The sequence below is a fragment of the Puma concolor genome, chromosome A1 (assembly GCF_028749965.1).
Source record: "Puma concolor isolate L17-30 chromosome A1, mPumCon1.1.hap2, whole genome shotgun sequence".
Lineage (NCBI taxonomy): Eukaryota > Metazoa > Chordata > Mammalia > Carnivora > Felidae > Puma > Puma concolor.
The window spans coordinates 44198248-44216389 of record NC_141667.1 but is presented as its reverse complement, the minus strand read 5'-3'; the positions used below and the strand labels follow the sequence as shown (position 1 = coordinate 44216389).

The 18142-nt window shown below is 50.4% G+C and overlaps 1 protein-coding gene across 2 annotated transcripts in view; it reads left to right on the top strand.

Annotated features, from left to right (window-relative positions):
• Positions 1 to 18142, top strand: part of ANXA6 (annexin A6) — a 49096-nt gene that overhangs the window by 24190 nt on the left and 6764 nt on the right. Inside the window, exons 11-21 of one of the 2 annotated variants that reach the window (XM_086696584.1) lie at positions 152 to 210; positions 1294 to 1416; positions 2495 to 2553; positions 3895 to 3973; positions 5589 to 5670; positions 6870 to 6964; positions 7598 to 7711; positions 9856 to 9946; positions 10664 to 10743; positions 11532 to 11585; positions 17533 to 17550. In XM_086696584.1, coding sequence (XP_086552710.1) covers positions 152 to 210; positions 1294 to 1416; positions 2495 to 2553; positions 3895 to 3973; positions 5589 to 5670; positions 6870 to 6964; positions 7598 to 7711; positions 9856 to 9946; positions 10664 to 10743; positions 11532 to 11585; positions 17533 to 17550 — 854 coding nt within the window. The remainder of the gene's footprint in view (positions 1 to 151; positions 211 to 1293; positions 1417 to 2494; positions 2554 to 3894; positions 3974 to 5588; positions 5671 to 6869; positions 6965 to 7597; positions 7712 to 9855; positions 9947 to 10663; positions 10744 to 11531; positions 11586 to 17532; positions 17551 to 18142) is intronic. The other variant, XM_086696797.1, reaches the window with a different exon arrangement.

The following is an 18142-nucleotide window of genomic DNA, read 5'->3' as shown; positions in this document are numbered from 1 at the left end:
TTAAAAGTGGGTGGGGCCTCAGGTTATCAGGAGCCTGGTTCTTCCTGGGTTTGCACTTGGGAGTCCCCAGGCAGTAAAAACAAAGAGGGGGTCAGGCCACCCTGACCCGGAGACCGCCAGAATAACTCTGCCTCTTACTCCCTCTTCTCAGTGAAGTGTATCCGGAGCACCCCAGAGTATTTTGCTGAAAGGCTGTTCAAGGCCATGAAGGTGTGTGGTGGGGTTGGTGGGAACCAGCTGGGGTGGGGGTGGGGGGGTCTGTACCCATCCCCATGGGACTGTAGAGATTCTTTGACAAGTCTTTGGGGCCCACTGGCCAAGGAGCCCTCAGGGGATTGGCCACAGGAGAGAGTGATGGGCACTCTTCCCAGGTGAGCTCCCGAACCTCGGATGCTGTCCGGTCATACATCTTCCCACCCAAATACCTACTCTAACTTCCTGATTGACCACAGGGTGTCATGACAGCCTGCACATGATCCGTCAGCCAGATGGGCTGGAAACCCACACTCTGAAAAAAATCTTAATTAACCAGAATGACTAATTAACCAGTGTACGTAGGCTAGACCACTCTGGAAGATACTTGTTCTTGTCTGCTAAGGCTCGTGATGTTTATCCCAGTGACCCAGCAATTCTACTCTGGATGTGTACCTGAGAACAGTGATTCCCACGAGTTTGTGCAGAGGACACACAGCAACTGATGACAATTCCATAGCACAACAGGGTACATGAATGTAGTCATTTGTGGCCAGATGCCACAGACCCAAGGCCCCAGGAACTCAGGCCTTCCCGGCCTTGTGTGTCCAGCCCACAAGGGCAAGTGAACTGTAGCCCGTTCACTGTCTTTCATTGTGCCAGAGTAAAGCCTGGCAGCTCAGCCGGGGAGAGATGGCTCCTGTGTGCATGCATTCATGAGACTGTTCATGGCAGTACTGGCCATATTAGGAAAGAATGAGAAACAACCCAGTGTCCGTCAGGAGTACCAGGAGAAATGAATGGACAGTGGTGTATTTACATAGTTCCGAGATGTACAGACCTAAACAGTATATGCTTAGAGTTGCAAAATTATGGTAAAATGATAAGGAAAACCAAGAATGGGGCTGATGTTTGAATGGGGAGGGAACATCGAAGCAGGAGGGACACGTGGGGAGCTTCAGGGAGAATGGCAATATTTTGCTTCTTTTGTTCTTCCTTTTAATGTCTCATCATGACCATGGTATTTTCACCTAAGCTGGGGGCTGTTTGCACTTGAGCCTCCGCTCACATCCCTGTCCCCCAAACCCATTTGTTTTCCAGGGCCTGGGGACCCGGGACAACACCCTGATCCGCATCATGGTCTCCCGTAGTGAGCTAGACATGCTGGACATTCGGGAGATATTCCGGACCAAGTACGAAAAGTCCCTGTATAGCATGATCAAGGTGAGCGGAGCTAACGGGGGGTTCGGAGAGGAGCAGAGGGCTCGAGAGCCACTCCCAGGAGAAAAGAGCCGTCCCAGAGAGCTAGGAGTCTCTTGGGGATTCCAGGAGCCCCTGCCTCGTGGCGCATTCAGGGAATGGAAAGCAATTCGATAGAGAAGCAAGCGTCTGGTGGTACTTGAGTCCCAAAGCTCCAGAGGAAGGCGGGACTGGGTCAGGAAGGGCATGCAGGCTGAATTAAGGGTGAGGACTCTATCCCAAAGGCAGGGAGAGGTCAGGCTCCAAGGGGGAGAACGCTTGGCCCCAGGCCAGGTGATTTGTAATGACTGGGGGGGTCTAGCCCATGAGACTTGGCCAAGAGACAGAGAGAGAGAGCTGGGTTGTTTCCTTTTTGTGGACGAGTGAGATCAAGCTTTTATGAGGTCCAGCTACGTTCCCCAAAGTATATTTCCAAAGAGGAGTTTTATAGGTATTACGTGCGAAAATGTGCCATGAGAAATGTTTGGAAAAAACTAGTTTAAGTAAAGATAAGCACGTTGGTTTATTTCAGAACTTCTCACGGCCTTTACCATGTCAAGTCCCGTTATGAAGCTCCGGGAGGGATATAAAATAGGCTACATCTATTTGTTCGGTTTTGGCATTTCCCGGTGTTTTTGCTCATAGAGCCCTATTTTCTTGGAATATTTCAGTTGGAAGGGCTGGGCTGGGGATTATCTGGGGATAGTGGGGCTCTGGGGCCGGCTTTCACTGGCTTGGGAGAGCAGCGAGCATCTTCACGTTCAGTGAAATCTGCTGATGGCTCGAAAGCATACCTTGTTGGAAGTATTTACACCACAGAAATTGGCAGTTGTTACAAATCGGGGCTTTTTTGCTTTTGTTCCCAGAGACTAGGTTGTTAAATACGTGCCAGCATTACCACTGTTTGGTGGTCTTAGCCACCACCCCCGGACAGGGGGAGAGTCGGGGCTGCTATGAATAAATGTTCAGCCTTCCCCTATCCGGGCCTGTGTAGAACCTTCCCTCCTAGTCCGAGGGGAGCCCAGGAGTGAGTGAGAGGTAACCTTTGTCTCTTTCTCCCCAGAACGATACCTCTGGCGAGTACAAGAGGGCTCTCCTGAAGCTATGTGGGGGTGACGATGAGTAAGTGTCTCCTTGGCCCCAGGCTGGAGGGAGTGGCCTCGGGGGGTGGCAGGCCTGGACTCCCCAGCCCTCATCCTGATGGATGGATGGATTGGATGAGCTTGGGGCTTCCTCGGTGCCGGGAACAGCGCACAGGTGAAAGTCTGTCTGTGTGTGTGAACGTGAATGTACTCTCCCAGACGTGGAGATGTCTGCTCTTGTGACCTTGGAAAGTCAGTCTGGGGGTGTGGACTGGAAGCCAGAATGTGAGGGTCCAGGCCCTGCTACTTCATAGCTGCCTTTCTGTTTCATCAGCTGTTAAATGGAAAACATACAGGTGCCTGCTCTGCATACTTATTTGTTCATCGTACTTGTGACAAGTACCCTCTGTGAGCAGGCATTGCGGGGAAGGACCGGTGAGGCCCACAGCCCGGCGACGTACACAGACCAGTGCAGGGTGGTCTCGGGATGGGGAAAGTATACATGTCTGTGAATGCACAGATCAGGGCACTAGCCCATCCTGGGGGAGGCTCCTGGAGGTAATGAGGCAGAGAGGCCCAAGGAGGAAAGTGAGGAAGAGGAGGAGGTGAAGACAGGGTCTGAAGGAGAGTGGGTGGAGGAAAGGCCTAGTGATGTGCAGGGGTAGCCTGGTTCGTTTCTGTAACCGAGGCCACACTTTTGCAGAGTGCCAGGGAAGAGAAGAGGCCGAGAGGTGGGTGGGACCTGTGGGCCTCCTCCTGGCATAGGAACCTCTCCCCGGGGTGGTGGGAGCCATTGAAGAGATTAAGTTGGGCTTGACTTGACCAGATTTGTGTGCTAGGAAGGGAGCTGTAGGTACTCTGATTTTCCCTCCCAGGGCTTATAAGGATCCAGTTAAGTAAGGAATAGGAGAACCTCCTGTTAACCTCTGACAAGTGCCTTGGGGGTTGATTTCAGTTCAACAGACATTTACTGAGCCCTTGATATACCCAGGTGCTTTATAGGAGGCGATAAAGAGGTGACACGGCCATAAGCTGGTCATGGACTTGTTTGAAAGGGGAGACTTGGACAGAAATCACTCAAGTTATAAGGAAGAAAGGGGAGGTCAGAGGATTCGAGAAATCCCATCCCGCTGGGAACTTGGGGCCAGGAAGGCTGCTGGGCAGAACCAGCATTGCAGGGGGTCTCAAGAGAGGGTAGAAGGTTTTCAGAAATGGGGGAGAGGACTCTGAATGGATGAGGCTAGAGAGAAGGTGGAGCCAAACAGATTTACTTAAAGCCTGTGTCGGCGTATGTGTGTGTACGTGGCTGTGTGTTGTGTGTGTGGAGCCTTGCCCACGATGACGTTCCCTCCTGTCCTCTCCCCAACCCCCTCCATTCCAGTGCTGCTGGCCAGTTCTTCCCGGAGGCAGCGCAGGTGGCCTATCAGATGTGGGAGCTTAGTGCAGTGGCCCGAGTAGAGGTCAGACCCTCCCCACCTCCTGCTTGACCTCTTGACCACAAGCTTGGACTCTTCTGCTCGCACCTTCCTGCTGCTCTGTTTGGCACCCAGCCGCCCCCTGGTGGCCAACCTGAGACATTGGTTTCCCACATCTGAAGCTTCCTTGTCTTCTAGGAGTGATGAGTTTCTGGTGTGGGCATCTGATTCCTGCATTAACTTCTAACACACTGGGAAGCGTTGTGGCCCACTAACTACTAACAGGGCTTGCTGAATGGAGACATGTCTGGTTGTGTGGAGAGGCCTGTCTCATCCTGGGGCAGACAGTTGGCCTTTGGAGGCATGAAAACAGAACAGAGGGGCACCCGGAGGGGCACAGGACGATTCGAGGTTGTTCTGACCACCCGGAGACCCAAGGTCCACAGAAGTACTTGGGGCAAACCGTTCCAGGCCCTGGTAACACTTGGTCCACGTGAAAACGTTTGGAACCTTGCAATCTGTTACTCACTTACCAAGCCCCCTCTTTCTGGGCCTCTGTCTCCATGTTCAGAATGAGGTGTTAGACACAGCAAGCTCAGTGCCTTCCCAGGGCTCTTGAGCTCTGATGCTCTAGAACAGCATTTCCCAAATTACAAGGCAAGAGCTGTCATTGCAGGTGACCTTAAATTATATAAGAAATGAATTAGTGTGGAGGTGGGGAGCCTCTGCGGCATTAAATAAGACTGAACCTCACGGAGCGAGAGCGTTACTCCTTTTCGATTTCATCAACGCAACTCATTTTGTCAGAGAGGCCCCATTGGGTGCCACGCTCCCCAGCTTTCCTTTTTCACAAACAACTTAGAGAGCCGGCTTCAAGTTCAGAGCTTTTGGCGAGCAACGGCGTCTCGTTAAATTTGGTGATGTTTGACAACGTCATGGTTTTCTCTTTCTTACATTTATTTTCATGGCTTATCATCTGTTTATGGCACATCATACCAATTTCCTCTTCATGAGAGCGGTATAAAGTTATTTTCATTCATTCAGCAAATATTTTTTGAGTGCTTACTTCTGTTGTGGATACTTCGGATATCTCCAAGAACAAAATGAACAAAACTCCTTGCCCTTTAGGAGTATTTCAATGTACTTAAAAATGAACGCATTTAAGTAAAACAGAAAAGTTGAATTACATAAAAATATGAAGAAATAGCATAGGATGTATGCAAATATGACATCAGGAACCTCACTTAGGAGTGACTGAAATTTGGGAGATTCTGTTCTTTCAGGATATTTTGGTTGCCTTTTCACAGGGAGGGACTCTTGAAGAGGCAGGAGGGCCTTGGGGACAGGGCACAGTTCTAAGGGACTGGGGAGGCCCCAGTGGAGCTAGGACAGAGCTGACTTCCTGGGGCAGGAAGCTGGCCACTTTTCCCTTGACCAGCACTTGCCCTGCTCCCAGGCCTGGGTCTGTCTCTCTTCCTCTCTCTTTCTCAGCTGTAGGGCAGGGGCCTGTCTGCTGTGCCTTCACCCCTGCCTCTCTCCCCCCAAGCTGCTTGGTTTGGGGCTCGTGGGGAAAGCCTCCCTTCCCTTGCATGCTCCTCTAGTGGCTTGGCCCCCAGGGGGGCCTGCAGGCACCTGCTGAGTCTCTTTCTGCTTCTTGCAGCTGAAGGGAACTGTGCGTCCAGCCGATAACTTCAACCCTGATGCAGATGCCAAAGCGCTGCGGAAGGCCATGAAAGGACTTGGTAAGGGGACACGAAGGGGGCAGGCTGGCCTCTGGGGCAGCGGGCCAGGCAGGAGTAAGAGCTCAGGCCTCAAAGGAGGGTCCATAGAATGAGGCAAATTTTATGTAAGTCTCTAACCTCCAGAGGAGACTCCTGGCTCCCTGAGTATAGGGAGCAGGGGAGTGAGGAGGTTTGTAAGGAACTTGGCACAAGCCCTTTCTAGTGCAGAAGAAAGTACTAGGTTATAAAGCCTGGGTTCTCCCACTGGCTTTGCCTTAGACTCACTGTGTAACTTTAGGCAAGTCCTTCAACCCCTCCAAGTGTCCACCCCCTCCCCGCCATGTGTAAAAGAAGAGATGTGGGCCCATTGATCCAAGAGTCCCAGTTCTGGGCTGAGAGCGCCCTCTGCTGGTTATCACATCGCATTCTCCATTTGGAACGCGTGGGAAGAACCACTCTGGACAGATGCCCTGTTCTCAGAAAGGCCAGCAGGCACAGAGCATCCAGAATCTGGCTACTGTCGTCCTTTCTCCCCCCAGTCCGTCTAACGGCACCTCCCAGGGGCCTTGGCTTAAGTTCTCTCCCTTCTGGGCCTCATCTTCATTTATTTCCTGGGAATGATAATATCTACCGAGCACAGCTAGGACTGTAAGATGACAGGTATAAAAGCACTTGTGAAAGGTAGAGTCCTGTGCCAGGTCTGAGGTCCAAGGCATTAATCTGAGAGGCTGGAGGTGGTATCCTGATGTCTCCCAGAGTCAACTTGCTGTGGTTAGAAGGACTTGGGCTCCAGTTTCCAGGGAGTTGAAGAGGAGGGACACGGGGTCCCCGTGGGATTTAGATTGCCAGGCTAGAAGGATCCCCTAGTAACTACTCCGGGCTCTTCAGGGGATAGGTGTGGAAATTGAGCCTCAGAAAGGGGCCAGGACCTGCTCAGCTGTTGCCAGAACCAGGGCTGGAACTTGGAGGCCCTGACTCTCAACCCAGGGCTCCCTGCTCCTCTGGGGGTCTTTTTCTCAGCCAGTGAGCAGACAGATGGAAGTGCCAGGAGGAACCTTGGGGCAGTCAGTGGCTTGGGCCAGAGGCAGGCTTCCTGCAGGTGCTCAGGGGCCCTAGCAAGGCTTCTACCCTGCCTAAGATTGGGACAGCCCATCCGTGGGGGGACGTGGGGAAGCTGGGCCACGGGCCTCCCTCTGAGCCATGTGGCTTTGGTGATTCAGGAACTGATGAGGACACCATCATCGACATCATCACGCACCGCAGCAATGCCCAGCGGCAGCAGATCCGCCAGACCTTCAAGTCACACTTTGGCCGGGTGAGGCTTCAGCCGGGGGCCCGGGGCCCGAACCCTCCCTCCTCCCAGGGGCGTGGCCTGTCACTGCCAGCTCTGCACAGTTGGGCACCTGGGTCTTCATGGCACTGGGGCTCCTGTGGCTCCCTGTGGCTCCCATGTTCTTGGAGTATCTCCCACATCGGTTTCGGGCTGCCTGCAACACGTTCTCTCCATCCCCCGCTTCCTTGTGATCAGTACCTGGGGGCAGAGATGAAGGACATGAGTTGTTTTCATGTAGCATTTTCTGGATCTCGGAGCTCCAGAGGCTTCAAGGCCCCAAGGCTGAGCGTCAGTGATTATTGTGCCTTGGTGTCATGCTGGCGACTTTCCCCCGGGATGGAAGCGATGTCCTTTGGCATGTCCCTTTCCTTGCCTGCCTCCTTGCCTCCAAGGAGAGTGGGTCTTCCTGCTGGGTTGTTTTTTTTTTTTATCCCGCCCTCTTTAGCGTCCTCTAAATAGTAAACAAAGACAAACAGCAGCAAAGACAGCACAGTCTCCCTCTATCCCGTGCATTCACATGGAGCCCCCATTTCCTCATTCCATATCTCCTCCCTATCCTGGGTCACATGTGAGCAAGTGCTGATGTTGGCGTGACCTCAGCCCTGCCTTTTGTAGGACTTGATGGCTGACCTGAAGTCGGAGATCTCTGGAGACCTGGCGAGGCTGATTCTGGGGCTCATGATGCCACCGGCCCATTATGATGCCAAGCAGTTGAAGAAGGCCATGGAGGTATGGTGTGGGCATTGACGGGATGGGGTCTAGTCTGCAGGTGGTGGGGGGACAAAGGTGCTCCTCACAAGCCCAAATGGCTTGGCTGTAGCTCCTTGGCCGAGCCCTTCCCACGCCCGGTTCAAACTAGCATGAACACCAAAGGGGGTGTTGGCTCCTATAACTGAAAGGTAGAGGCCTCCCATCTGGTTTTAGACATGGCTGAGTCCAGGGACTCAAATAATGGTATGTGGCCTCTTATCTCTGCCCAACTTGGTTGTCTATCCTCTGTGGTAGCTTCACTCTCAGAGACCGTTTCTCCTCGTCATAGACAGTAGGACGGCTGGTGTCTGTCCTACCAGCTAGCACCTCTGTTCCTTCTTCCTAGGCGTTCCGCCAAAATCTTGGCTTCTACTCTGGTTGATGCAAGTGAGGTCACATGCCCAGTGATCGGTGGTGTCACTGGGATCTCAGGGAGCAGTAGAGGAAGCAGAATGGATCTGGAAGGAAAACAACAGCAGTTGGATTCTGTATTCTAGTCCGGCCTCACCACTAACTTACTGTGTGATGTTGGGCCACTTGCACTAAGTTTCCATGCCTTCAGCTGTGAAATGGGAGCAGTCATCCCTGCCCTTCAGACATTAGAGTGGGTCAAGCAAGGTCATGGGCATGGAGGGCACTATTAACTCTGAAGACCTGCCCTTGTGATTGGTTAGCAAGAAAGGGCATTATGTCCTGGCGCAGCTGTTTCTGTAGCTGCTTTTCTTCCCGAGGCAGCAGCCGTACCCGGGACTGGTCTCCTGTCTAGGAGCATCCAGTAACCTGTCCCTGGCTCCATATACTAGCTCAGCTGCTTGTCTCAACCCACAAGGCAAGGCTTTTACTTTGTCCCCGTTTTACAAGTGAGGAAACTCATGTTCAGAGGCCAAATTACTTGATCAAAGTCACAGCATTATGAAATCACAGGGCGGGGATTCAGAACAACTCTGTCTGACTCTAGAGCCTGACCCAACAACCACATGAAACCACTAGGGCTTTTGGCCCGTTGAGGATTAAGAGAAGAAAACAGACATTCCCTGGGCAAAGCAAATCGAGATTATTGTCCATTTAAAATGCCCCGACAAAAAAGCAAATGATTTGAGAACACGGAGTTTAGAAGTTGAAGGGACCAGTGAGCTAACCTGACCTAACGCTTGCCATTCCCACAGTTTACAAATGGGAAACTGAGGGAGGCCCAGCACATCTGTGAGCTCGGGGAAGGGAAGGGTGGGGCTAGACCCTGGGTCTTAGGATGCTCTGAGGATCAGGCTGTCTTCCCCACGTGCTTGCTTTTAATAAAGAGCCTGTTAAGATCTCAGTCAGCCTCAGTCTGCTTGAGGTCAGAGAACCCACGGACTGGCCGACCAGCAGGCAGTAACCTCCAAGGGCGGTGAACGCGCCTTACTTTTTTTTTTTTTATAGTTGTGGCTGCAGCAGCTTGTTCAGTGACTGGCACATTGCAGGTGTTTAACAGATATTTAAATCTGTCGATCGATCTGTCTTGTTCATCTCCCTCCCTTCCCCCAAAGTGGGGACCTTTGAGTAGCACATCCCCCCAAGCCACCTTAATCCAGAGGGCCTAATGTATCTGTCCATAGATCACTCATCAAATCCAAATATAAACAAATACGGCATGTTTTTTTTCCTTAAAGCACAAAAATTTCTTCTGGCAAAATAACATGTGAGAAAATACAGAGCAAAAAAAGAAGAAACTAGAAATCACCTGTGAGCCTTCGCCCACCCAGAGACCATAATCACTATTATACTGTGATGCATTACTTCTAATTCTTTTTATACCCTTATGTATAAATATTTATAGTCAGAGACATTTGTGTATATGCCTTTTTATATGCACATGCCCATATACCACATACTCTTTTCTTTTAAATTTTTGGCCCAAAGCACTTCTCATGGAAGGTTCTGGAAATCTTGACAAGCTGGCATGTTCCATTGTGATTGTGCTATCTCTGGTCTGGGGGTAAGGAGAAAATCCAGGAAGGCTTGGTGGTCTGTGTGATTGCCTTCTGGGTGGTTTCTTGGACCAGGGACCTCCTTGGCCGGGGCCCCTCAGGACTCTGATGGGGGTCAGGGCTGTGGCTTAAGTGTTCTTCATCTTCACATTCTAGGGAGCTGGCACAGATGAAAAGGCTCTCATCGAAATCCTCGCTACTCGGACCAATGCGGAAATCCGGGCCATCTGTGAGGCCTATAAGGAAGGTGAGTGTGGGAAGCCTTGGGCCCAGTGCCACTCGGAGGTGGTGGGAGAAGAGTGACCTCTCCAGCTCTGACGTCACCCCACTGCTCTGCCCCATCTCCCCTCGCTCAGGCACGAGGCAGTGATAAGCCCCTGGGTGTGCCCAGCCCTGTGTCTGAGGAAAGGGTGGCCCAGGCAGAGAGTCGCAGCTCCACGAAGGCCTGGAGGAAACAGTGAGAGGAGAGAATGTCCAGGCCTCTGGGGGACAGGAGGGCAGCGTCCTGGGTGGGCGGCCTGTGCAGTCACTCCGAGCCCTCATTCAGAAGGCCTGTGCTTGGTCACAATATTATTTTAAAGAATCTTGAGTACCCATCAAAAACGTTTAAACTTTCCCCTTATAAGCGGCTTTAAAGCGGTAGACCTTTTGAGCAGGGAAGTGACACGGCCTGAGCCCTGCTCGTGGGTCTGACACCTGTCCTGCAGGAGGGAAGACAGGGAGGCTATGAAGCAAGAGAGGCAGGATTCCCAGAGTCCTCAGCTGAGACAGGGGGAGGGAGGTGATGGACTGGGGGCATCAGCGTCGCGATCCACAGTTCCGTGGCTGGAGGCTCCCAAGAACCAACCACAAACTTCTTCATCCCCACCACTCCTGCCAGTGCGCTCTGGCTCAAGTCTGAGGTTCTAGAAGCAGCCCCCCATCCTTGCCCAACAGCTGCCCACACACCCTCTCTCTGTCTCAGACTATCACAAGTCCCTTGAGGATGCTCTGAGCTCAGATACGTCTGGACACTTCAAGAGGATCCTCATCTCTCTGGCCACGGTGAGTGAGTTCACGGCCCCCCCCCCCCGCCCCGGGGGCCTGGGACTATAGCAGGGAGCTAGGAGCCCAGTCCTGATGAAGAAAGGGTGTCTTCCCCACCCACGTGCCTTCTCAGTCCCACTGCTGAGACCATGACTGCCTCATGTAAGGCCTTCTCCCACTGTTCACTTTCTTTTTTTTTTTTTTTAAAGTTTATTTATTTAGAGAGAGAGAGCACACAAGCAGAAGAGGGACAGAGAGAGAGGGAGAGAGAGAATCCCAGGTAGGCTCTGCACTGTTAGTTCAGAGGCTGACGTGTGGCTTGATCCCATGAACTTTGAGATCATGACCTGAGCCACCAAGAGCCAGACACTTAACTGATTGAGCCACCCAGGAACCCCTCACTGTTCAGTTTTCAAAGCTGGCTTGGTGCCACCTTCTCCCAGCAGGCCCTCCCCAGTGACCCTCAGCCCAGCTTTTTGGGCCCCCAGTTCATAGGGCAAAGCCACGTGGGTGACCTGCATATGACCCACAAGCTTCCTTCACCATCACCTGACTTCCTGCAACCCGGTCGCCAGGCCCCGACACACAGCACTGCAAGCTCATTATGTCCGAGTCGCCCTGAGCTAAGTGCCTTCAGATTTAACGTTCACAACAGCCTCGCTCTGAGGGCAGGATTATTGCCCCCATGTGAAAGCTGATAGAAAGGGTTCGGAGAGCCAGAGTAGCTGAGCCAACGTCCTGTGGCCGCTGAGGGGCAAAGAGGGTGGATGTGTGGGGACTGATCTTTCTCGCTGGTCCTGCTGCAGGGGAACCGTGAGGAGGGAGGAGAAGACCGGGACCAGGCCCGGGAAGATGCCCAGGTGAGAACCCCCCAAGCGGCTCTAGCTGACATCCGTCCGTGCCAGGCCCTGACTGTCTGGGATTGGGGAAGGCCCCTGGCAGGGACATGGCTGACTTAGTTGGTGGATATTTAGACTCATGGACCCCTTGCACCTCTCTACCCCTTAGAAGCAAGACTTTGAGTGTTTTCACAACTTCCAGAAAGATTCTCACGACTGTGGTGCTGGTCCTACTGGCATTTCCTGGGTGAAGAGTAGGCTGAGAGCCCTCAGACCTTCAGAGCTGAGAGGGACTTATAGATCATCCGGGTCAAATTCCTCATGTTACAGTGGGAAAATGGAGGCCCAGGGAGGATGAATAACTTCTGAAAGTCACACAGCAAATCAATGGCCCAGGTAGAATTGACCCAGAGGGAGCAGGTCCAGAAGCTTGCTGGGAAGGGGCCCTGAGTGCTAATGGTCTCGAGTTTATTATTTATGAAATGGAACCAAGATTGAAGGAAGTGTCCTGGGAAAACCTAGAAAATGAGTTCATCCGGGGCTGGGATCTTTGTCCTGCTCACTGATGTATCCAAAGTGGCACATGGTCAGAACTCAGTAAATATTTAATATTAAATGAATAATGGAGTCAAGGGTTCCCTTAGGTCTCTTAGCTGCTCTGCTTCTGTCCTGCTCCTTAGGCTGGGGCGCGTGAGGTCTGGAGGCTGGACAACCCCAAATCCATCATCCCTGAGAGTCCTTATGGTTGGGCAGTCCCTTCTGAGGCCATGTGCACTGTCCCCACTCACCTGTGCCTTGCTCCCAGTACCCTCTGGCCTGACCCAGGTCCAGGCGTTGGGCACAGACACCACAGACTGGGATCTGGCCCCGCTTCCTTTACAGTTGGTGGGTTGAAAAGAACCCTGATGGATTGGGGGTGGAGGCACCAGCTCCAACCCCTGCTCCACCAACAGAGAAGTGGGGAGTGTTATACCAGCATCTGAGCTGTGAGAATCCTTAGCTATAACCCAACGGTTACGAAACTATAAAATGCATACCAATACAAAGCATGATGCTAAGACTGTTTTATACTTTATCATATTCCCTTTTTTACGGGAGGAAAATGAAGCTCCTATCCAAGGGTTTGGTTTCTAAGTGGCTGTGGTGTGACTTGAATCCAGGCCTGCCTGATTCCAAAGTTTATGCTAATACAGGACCCAGTATGGCAATTTCCCTGCAGCTTCCAGACCAGGTGGCTGCTGCTTTCCAGTTGTGCGGCCCCTGGTTTGGGATGCAGGTGTCAGAAGCTGCAGGGCTCTGTTTAAATGTGGTTTTCTAGCTGCATGTGGGCGTATTTATGGGGGCTAACCTGGGAACCCAGCCCCTGGGGCAGCCTGTTGAGGCCACATTTCGTTCGCTTATTCAACATATGTGTATTAAGTACTACTACGAACAGTCTCATTGTGCCCTTGAGGGTTTTTGAACACGGCTTCCACCTTAGAGCTCACCCCAAATCCATCCTCCACCCTGAAATTCATCCTCTAGGGAATGAGTCCACCTGGGGCCTACCTATGGGGCTGTGCTTCCAGTTGTGGCCAGCAGGGGACAGTGGTGGGCCACACTGGCTAACAGTGCAAGGATGAAGGGGTGAGAGAGAACCTGGGTGGAAACACGGAGGCCTGCCCAACTCAGCTGCCCGTCCAGATTCACAGATGCTAGACCCTGATTAGTCTTCATGTGGGCTCATTTTCTTCGAGCCAGAATACTTGGTTTCAAAAGTAATACATACTCCTCTGTAGAGCCTCTAGAAAATAGAGACGAGCCAAAATAAAGAAAGAAATCCATAACCTAGTAATAGCCATTGCTCGTATTTTGGAATATATCACTTTAGTTGTCTTTTTATGTGTATATAAAAATGCATTCCTGATGTATAACAGTTAAAAATTAATATTCTGTGAGTACTGTTCCTATTGTTTTTAAAAACTGACATCCCTTCATGGCCATTTACTATTCCATTTAAGAAGCTACCAAGCTTTCTTTAACCAACCTTCTTCCTGCTCACCAACTCTTCCATCATATGCAGGAATGTTTTCCTTAAATAGGTTTCTAGAGGCGAAATGGGAAAGCCAGAGGAAAATGTATACAAAAATTGAAGGCGTTTGGTCTGTAGAGGGGCACCTGGGTGGCTCAGTCAGTTGAGCGTCTGACTCTTGGTTTTGGCTCAGGTCATGATCTCACAGTTCATGAGATCGAGCCCTGCATCAGGCTCTGTGCTGACAGCACAGAACCTGCTTGGGATTCTCTATGTCCCTCTTTCTCTGCCTCTTCCCCGCTCATGCCCTTTCTCTCTCTCTCTCTCTCTCTCTCTCTCTCAAAAGAAACATTTAAAAACAACAAAAACAAAAATTGAAGGCATTTGGTCTGCAGAGCCAGGTTCCTCCTAGAAAGATAATGCATATCAGTACTTGGCACTGTTTGTTTTACACCTTCTCCTTCCCACACTCAACCCTGGGTTTCTAGCACACCCCCGAGCTCTCGGAAGTCCGGGTCTGTTATTACAGTGTGTGTGTGTGTGTGTGTGTGCGCGTGCGCGCGCGCGCGCGCAGTGTTCACCTGTTGCCCCATAGGGATTGCCGATAGCTTCCTTTCCATCCTCCCCATGTTCCAGTTTGAGCAACAAATAATATAGGCAATCTAATTACTGGAGACTCAGAGTGAAGAATTGGTGCCAGTTTGGGATACCTCAATCCCCAGGCTATTATTTGTTAATATAACAGTTCTATTGAAATATAATTCGTATACCATACTATTGACCCACTTAAAGCCTATGCTTCAGTGACTTTTAGCATCTTCACAGATTGAATGCAACCATCACCACCATCAATTTTAGGACATTTCATCACCCCCCAAAGAAACTCTGTACGTGTTGTACTTACTTCTCATTTCCTCCCAACCCTCCAGCCCTGAGTCACCGCTAACTTACTTTCTGTTTCTATAGATTCACCCATTCTACACATTTCATATAAGTGGTGCCATACAATATGTGGCCCTTTGTGACTGGTGTCTTTCACTTAGTATGTTCAGTGTTCATCCACGTTTATCATATATCAGTACTTTATTCCTTCCCACTGCCAAATGATGTTTCATTGTATGTATATATCACCTTTTTTTTAAGTTTATGTATTCATTTTGAGAGAGGGAGAGAAAAAGAGCACATGTTTGGGGGGGGAAGGATGGGGACAGAGAGAGAAAGAGAGAATCCCAAGCAGGCTCCGAGTTGCACAGACCCTGATCTCGAGAACTGAGAGATCATGACCTGACCCGAAATCCAGCGTCAGACGCTTAACTAACTAAACCATCTAGGCACCCCATCTTTTTTTTTTTAATCCATTCATCAGCTAACTGACATTTGGGTTATTTCCACTTTGGGGCTATGCAGAATAATGCTGCTTGCTATAAACACATGTATGGGTTTGCTTTAGAAAATTTTTTTAATGTTTGTTTATTTTTGAGAGACAGAGACAGAGCACGAGTGGGGGAGGGGCAGAGAGAAGGGAGACACAGAATCCCAAGAGGCTCCAGGCCCTGAGTTGTCAGCCCAGAGCTCAACGCAAGGCTCGAACTCATGAATCATGAGATCATGACCTGAGCTGAAGTTGGGCACTTAACCAACTGAGCCACCCAGATGCCCCACATGTATACATGTTTGTGTGTGCACATATTTTCATGTCTCTTAGGTACATAGGAGTAGAATTGCTGGGTTCTATGATAGCTGTATGTTTAACTTTTGGAGGAACTTCCCAGATTGATTTTTGCCCGAAGTAGCTAGGCTAATCAGGAAAAGCCTTTGTGTCAAATGTTTGGAAAATTATTTTAGCATCCCACTGCATTTTTCATATTACACATATTACTGTCTTAAAGATGCTTTGAAAAAACAAATATGTCTGGGGTCCTCTGGCTCAAATAAATGAAAAATGACACGTCAGATTCTTTTGAAAAGAATGCTAGCATTTTTAGCACCACTTCTTAAAAATTGTGGTGAGAGGCACATAACACATAATAAAACATGACACATAGTAAAAGTTGCCATCTCAACCATTTTTAAGTATACAGTTCAGTGACGTCAAGGACATCCACGGTGTTGTGCAACCATCACCACCAGCCTTCTCCAGAACCCTTTTCATCTTGTAAAACTGAAACTGTGTGCTCATTAAACAGTAACTGCCCATCCCCCTCCCCCTGCCCCGGCAACCACCATCATACCCTCTGTCCCTGTGAATCGCACTACGCTGGGGACCACGTGCAATTGCAATCAAACAGCATTTCCCTGTTTGTAACTGGCTTATGTCACTTTCCGTAATGTCCTCATGTTTCAGCCAAGTTTTTGATATCAAAAGGGGTGAATAAAAGCCAAAAGGATCCCATAATCCCAGTAGTCCCAACAACACCTATCTGACATTAAAAGAAAGCATAAAAAGAACGCATTTGCACATTGAGAAGATGTGAACATAAAATCTCCGGAAAAATAAAATGCACAAGCTTTCCCAGCCCTTCTCTTCAAAGGTAACCACTGTCCATCTTGACTTGTGCCTCTAGCTTGGCTTACCACCAAATACGTAAGTGTGACTGTGCATTTACCTTTCCTTAGCTAAACTTTTTTTTTTTCCTAAAGATTGGCTTTCCAGGCCTTTTTTCCCCCTAAGTTTATTTGCTTATTTTGAGAGAGACAGAGAGAGAGCACAAGTGGAAGAGAAGCAGAGAGGGAGAGGGAGAGAGAGGATCCCAAGCAGGTTCCTCGTTGTCAGTGCAGAGGCCAATGCGGGGCTCGATCCCACAAACTGAGATCACAACCTGAGCCGAAACCAAGAGTTGGACACCTAACCACCTGAACCATCCAGGCACCCCGCCCCCAGCCTTTTCTTAGCTAGATAAAAGGAACATTATTATACACATATGCTATCCTTAATTTTTTTGCTTAATTTAAAGGGAAACTCTCCTTATCAGTCTACTGTGCTGATGAGAGTTTCCCTTTAAATAATATTCTTTTTAATAGTTGCATGGATTTCCATTATTGGGTAGCCATAGTGTGCTTATCAAATCATCGGGCTATTAGTAGTTTCCAGTTTTTCTCTGTCACAAAGTTATGCTGCAGTGAACACCTTGTATTATATCTTGAATGGCTTTGGCCAATCTATTGATAAAGGCACACTCCTAGCCACGTAACCGCTTGATCAAATGGCAGGTGCATTTAAAATTCTGAAAGACGTTGCCCATTTATATACCGGAAAGAGTGAAGGCTATTGTGAAGTTTATAAAGAGAATGGTTTTGGTTTGCCCAATAGAAAAAAGTGGTCGGCAGAGTTTCAGGGAAACAGGCAAGGGCAAAACCCAGTCTAGGGAATACAGGGCTGGCTGTATTTTGTTCCCAGGCACTCCAGGGCGCTGCTGCTTGCCTAACAAAATAGTGCCCTAATGACTCAGCGTAGCACAGTGATTAAAAGTCACCCTTGTAAAATGACTGGACAGCTGGCATCGTCCCACCTGATTTTGGCTTTGTGCGCATCTCCCACAAGTCCCCTCCCTTCCTGACCTCAGCTTTCCTGTCTCTCCTGCTGTAACTTGAGGGGGTGAAATGACAGGTCTCAGACCCCCTTGTGGTAAAGGGTGTGGGGAATTCAGCACTTCTCTTGCTCTAACTTCTGGGCGGCTCTGTGGAGACAGGCGTGCTGAGGGCTGGAGTTGCCCTAGGTGGCTGGGGGTGCCAGGTAGAGTGCCCCATTCTGTGTCTGCCCCGACCCCTCAGGTGAATACTTCAGAGTTAACTCCCAGGCCTCTCCCCCTTGTGGGCTCTGGCCCAAAGATCAGAGAAAGGTGTTTTCCCTCCGCCCTGCCCCTGCCCCCAGGGCCCCAGAGCCCCTGAGCCACCCTCTCCCAGCCTCCTCTGACTCAAGCCTTCCCTCTCTCCCTCCTCTCTCCTCCCTGCTCTCAGGTGGCTGCTGAGATCTTGGTGAGTGTCCTGTTCTTCGCGGGGATTTTCATGGCTTCTCTGAGCGAAGGCTGAGTGACTGTGCCTCTGGAAGGGCCAAGCGGCCAGTCAGGCAGTGGTTGGGGCTGCCCCCAGGTTCTCTCTCCCCCCTTCAGGGCCTCTTAAGAACCCCACTGGGTAAAAAATGGGCCAGGCAAGTGTTTCCCACATTTCAGCCACTCGCCTGCCACGTGATTTGTGCCACACGCCATCAGCCGTGGGTAGTTTTCTTTAAAGGGGCCCTTTTGAAATCTGAAATGAACTCTTAAAGGGAAATTAAATGTCAATATAAATGGAGCTAGTGGCTGGCTAGAAGACTATTGTGGAAGCATGTATATGTGGTGTGTCAAAATACATGTGTCCGTTTACCGCACTTGGCTAAACACTGGCTAGGCTGTTTTCTTTGCACATGGACAGACACACTTTCCCAGAGGGGCTTTCAGAAGGCCTTAAGGACAGAAGAACTCTGAGTCCCCGTGCCCGGTACCTATTTGCCCTCCCCTGGGTCCCAGTCTCGAGGTCCTGAGGCCAGAGTGGAAATGCCTGGTGCTAAGCCCCCTGTGTCAGTCCAGAG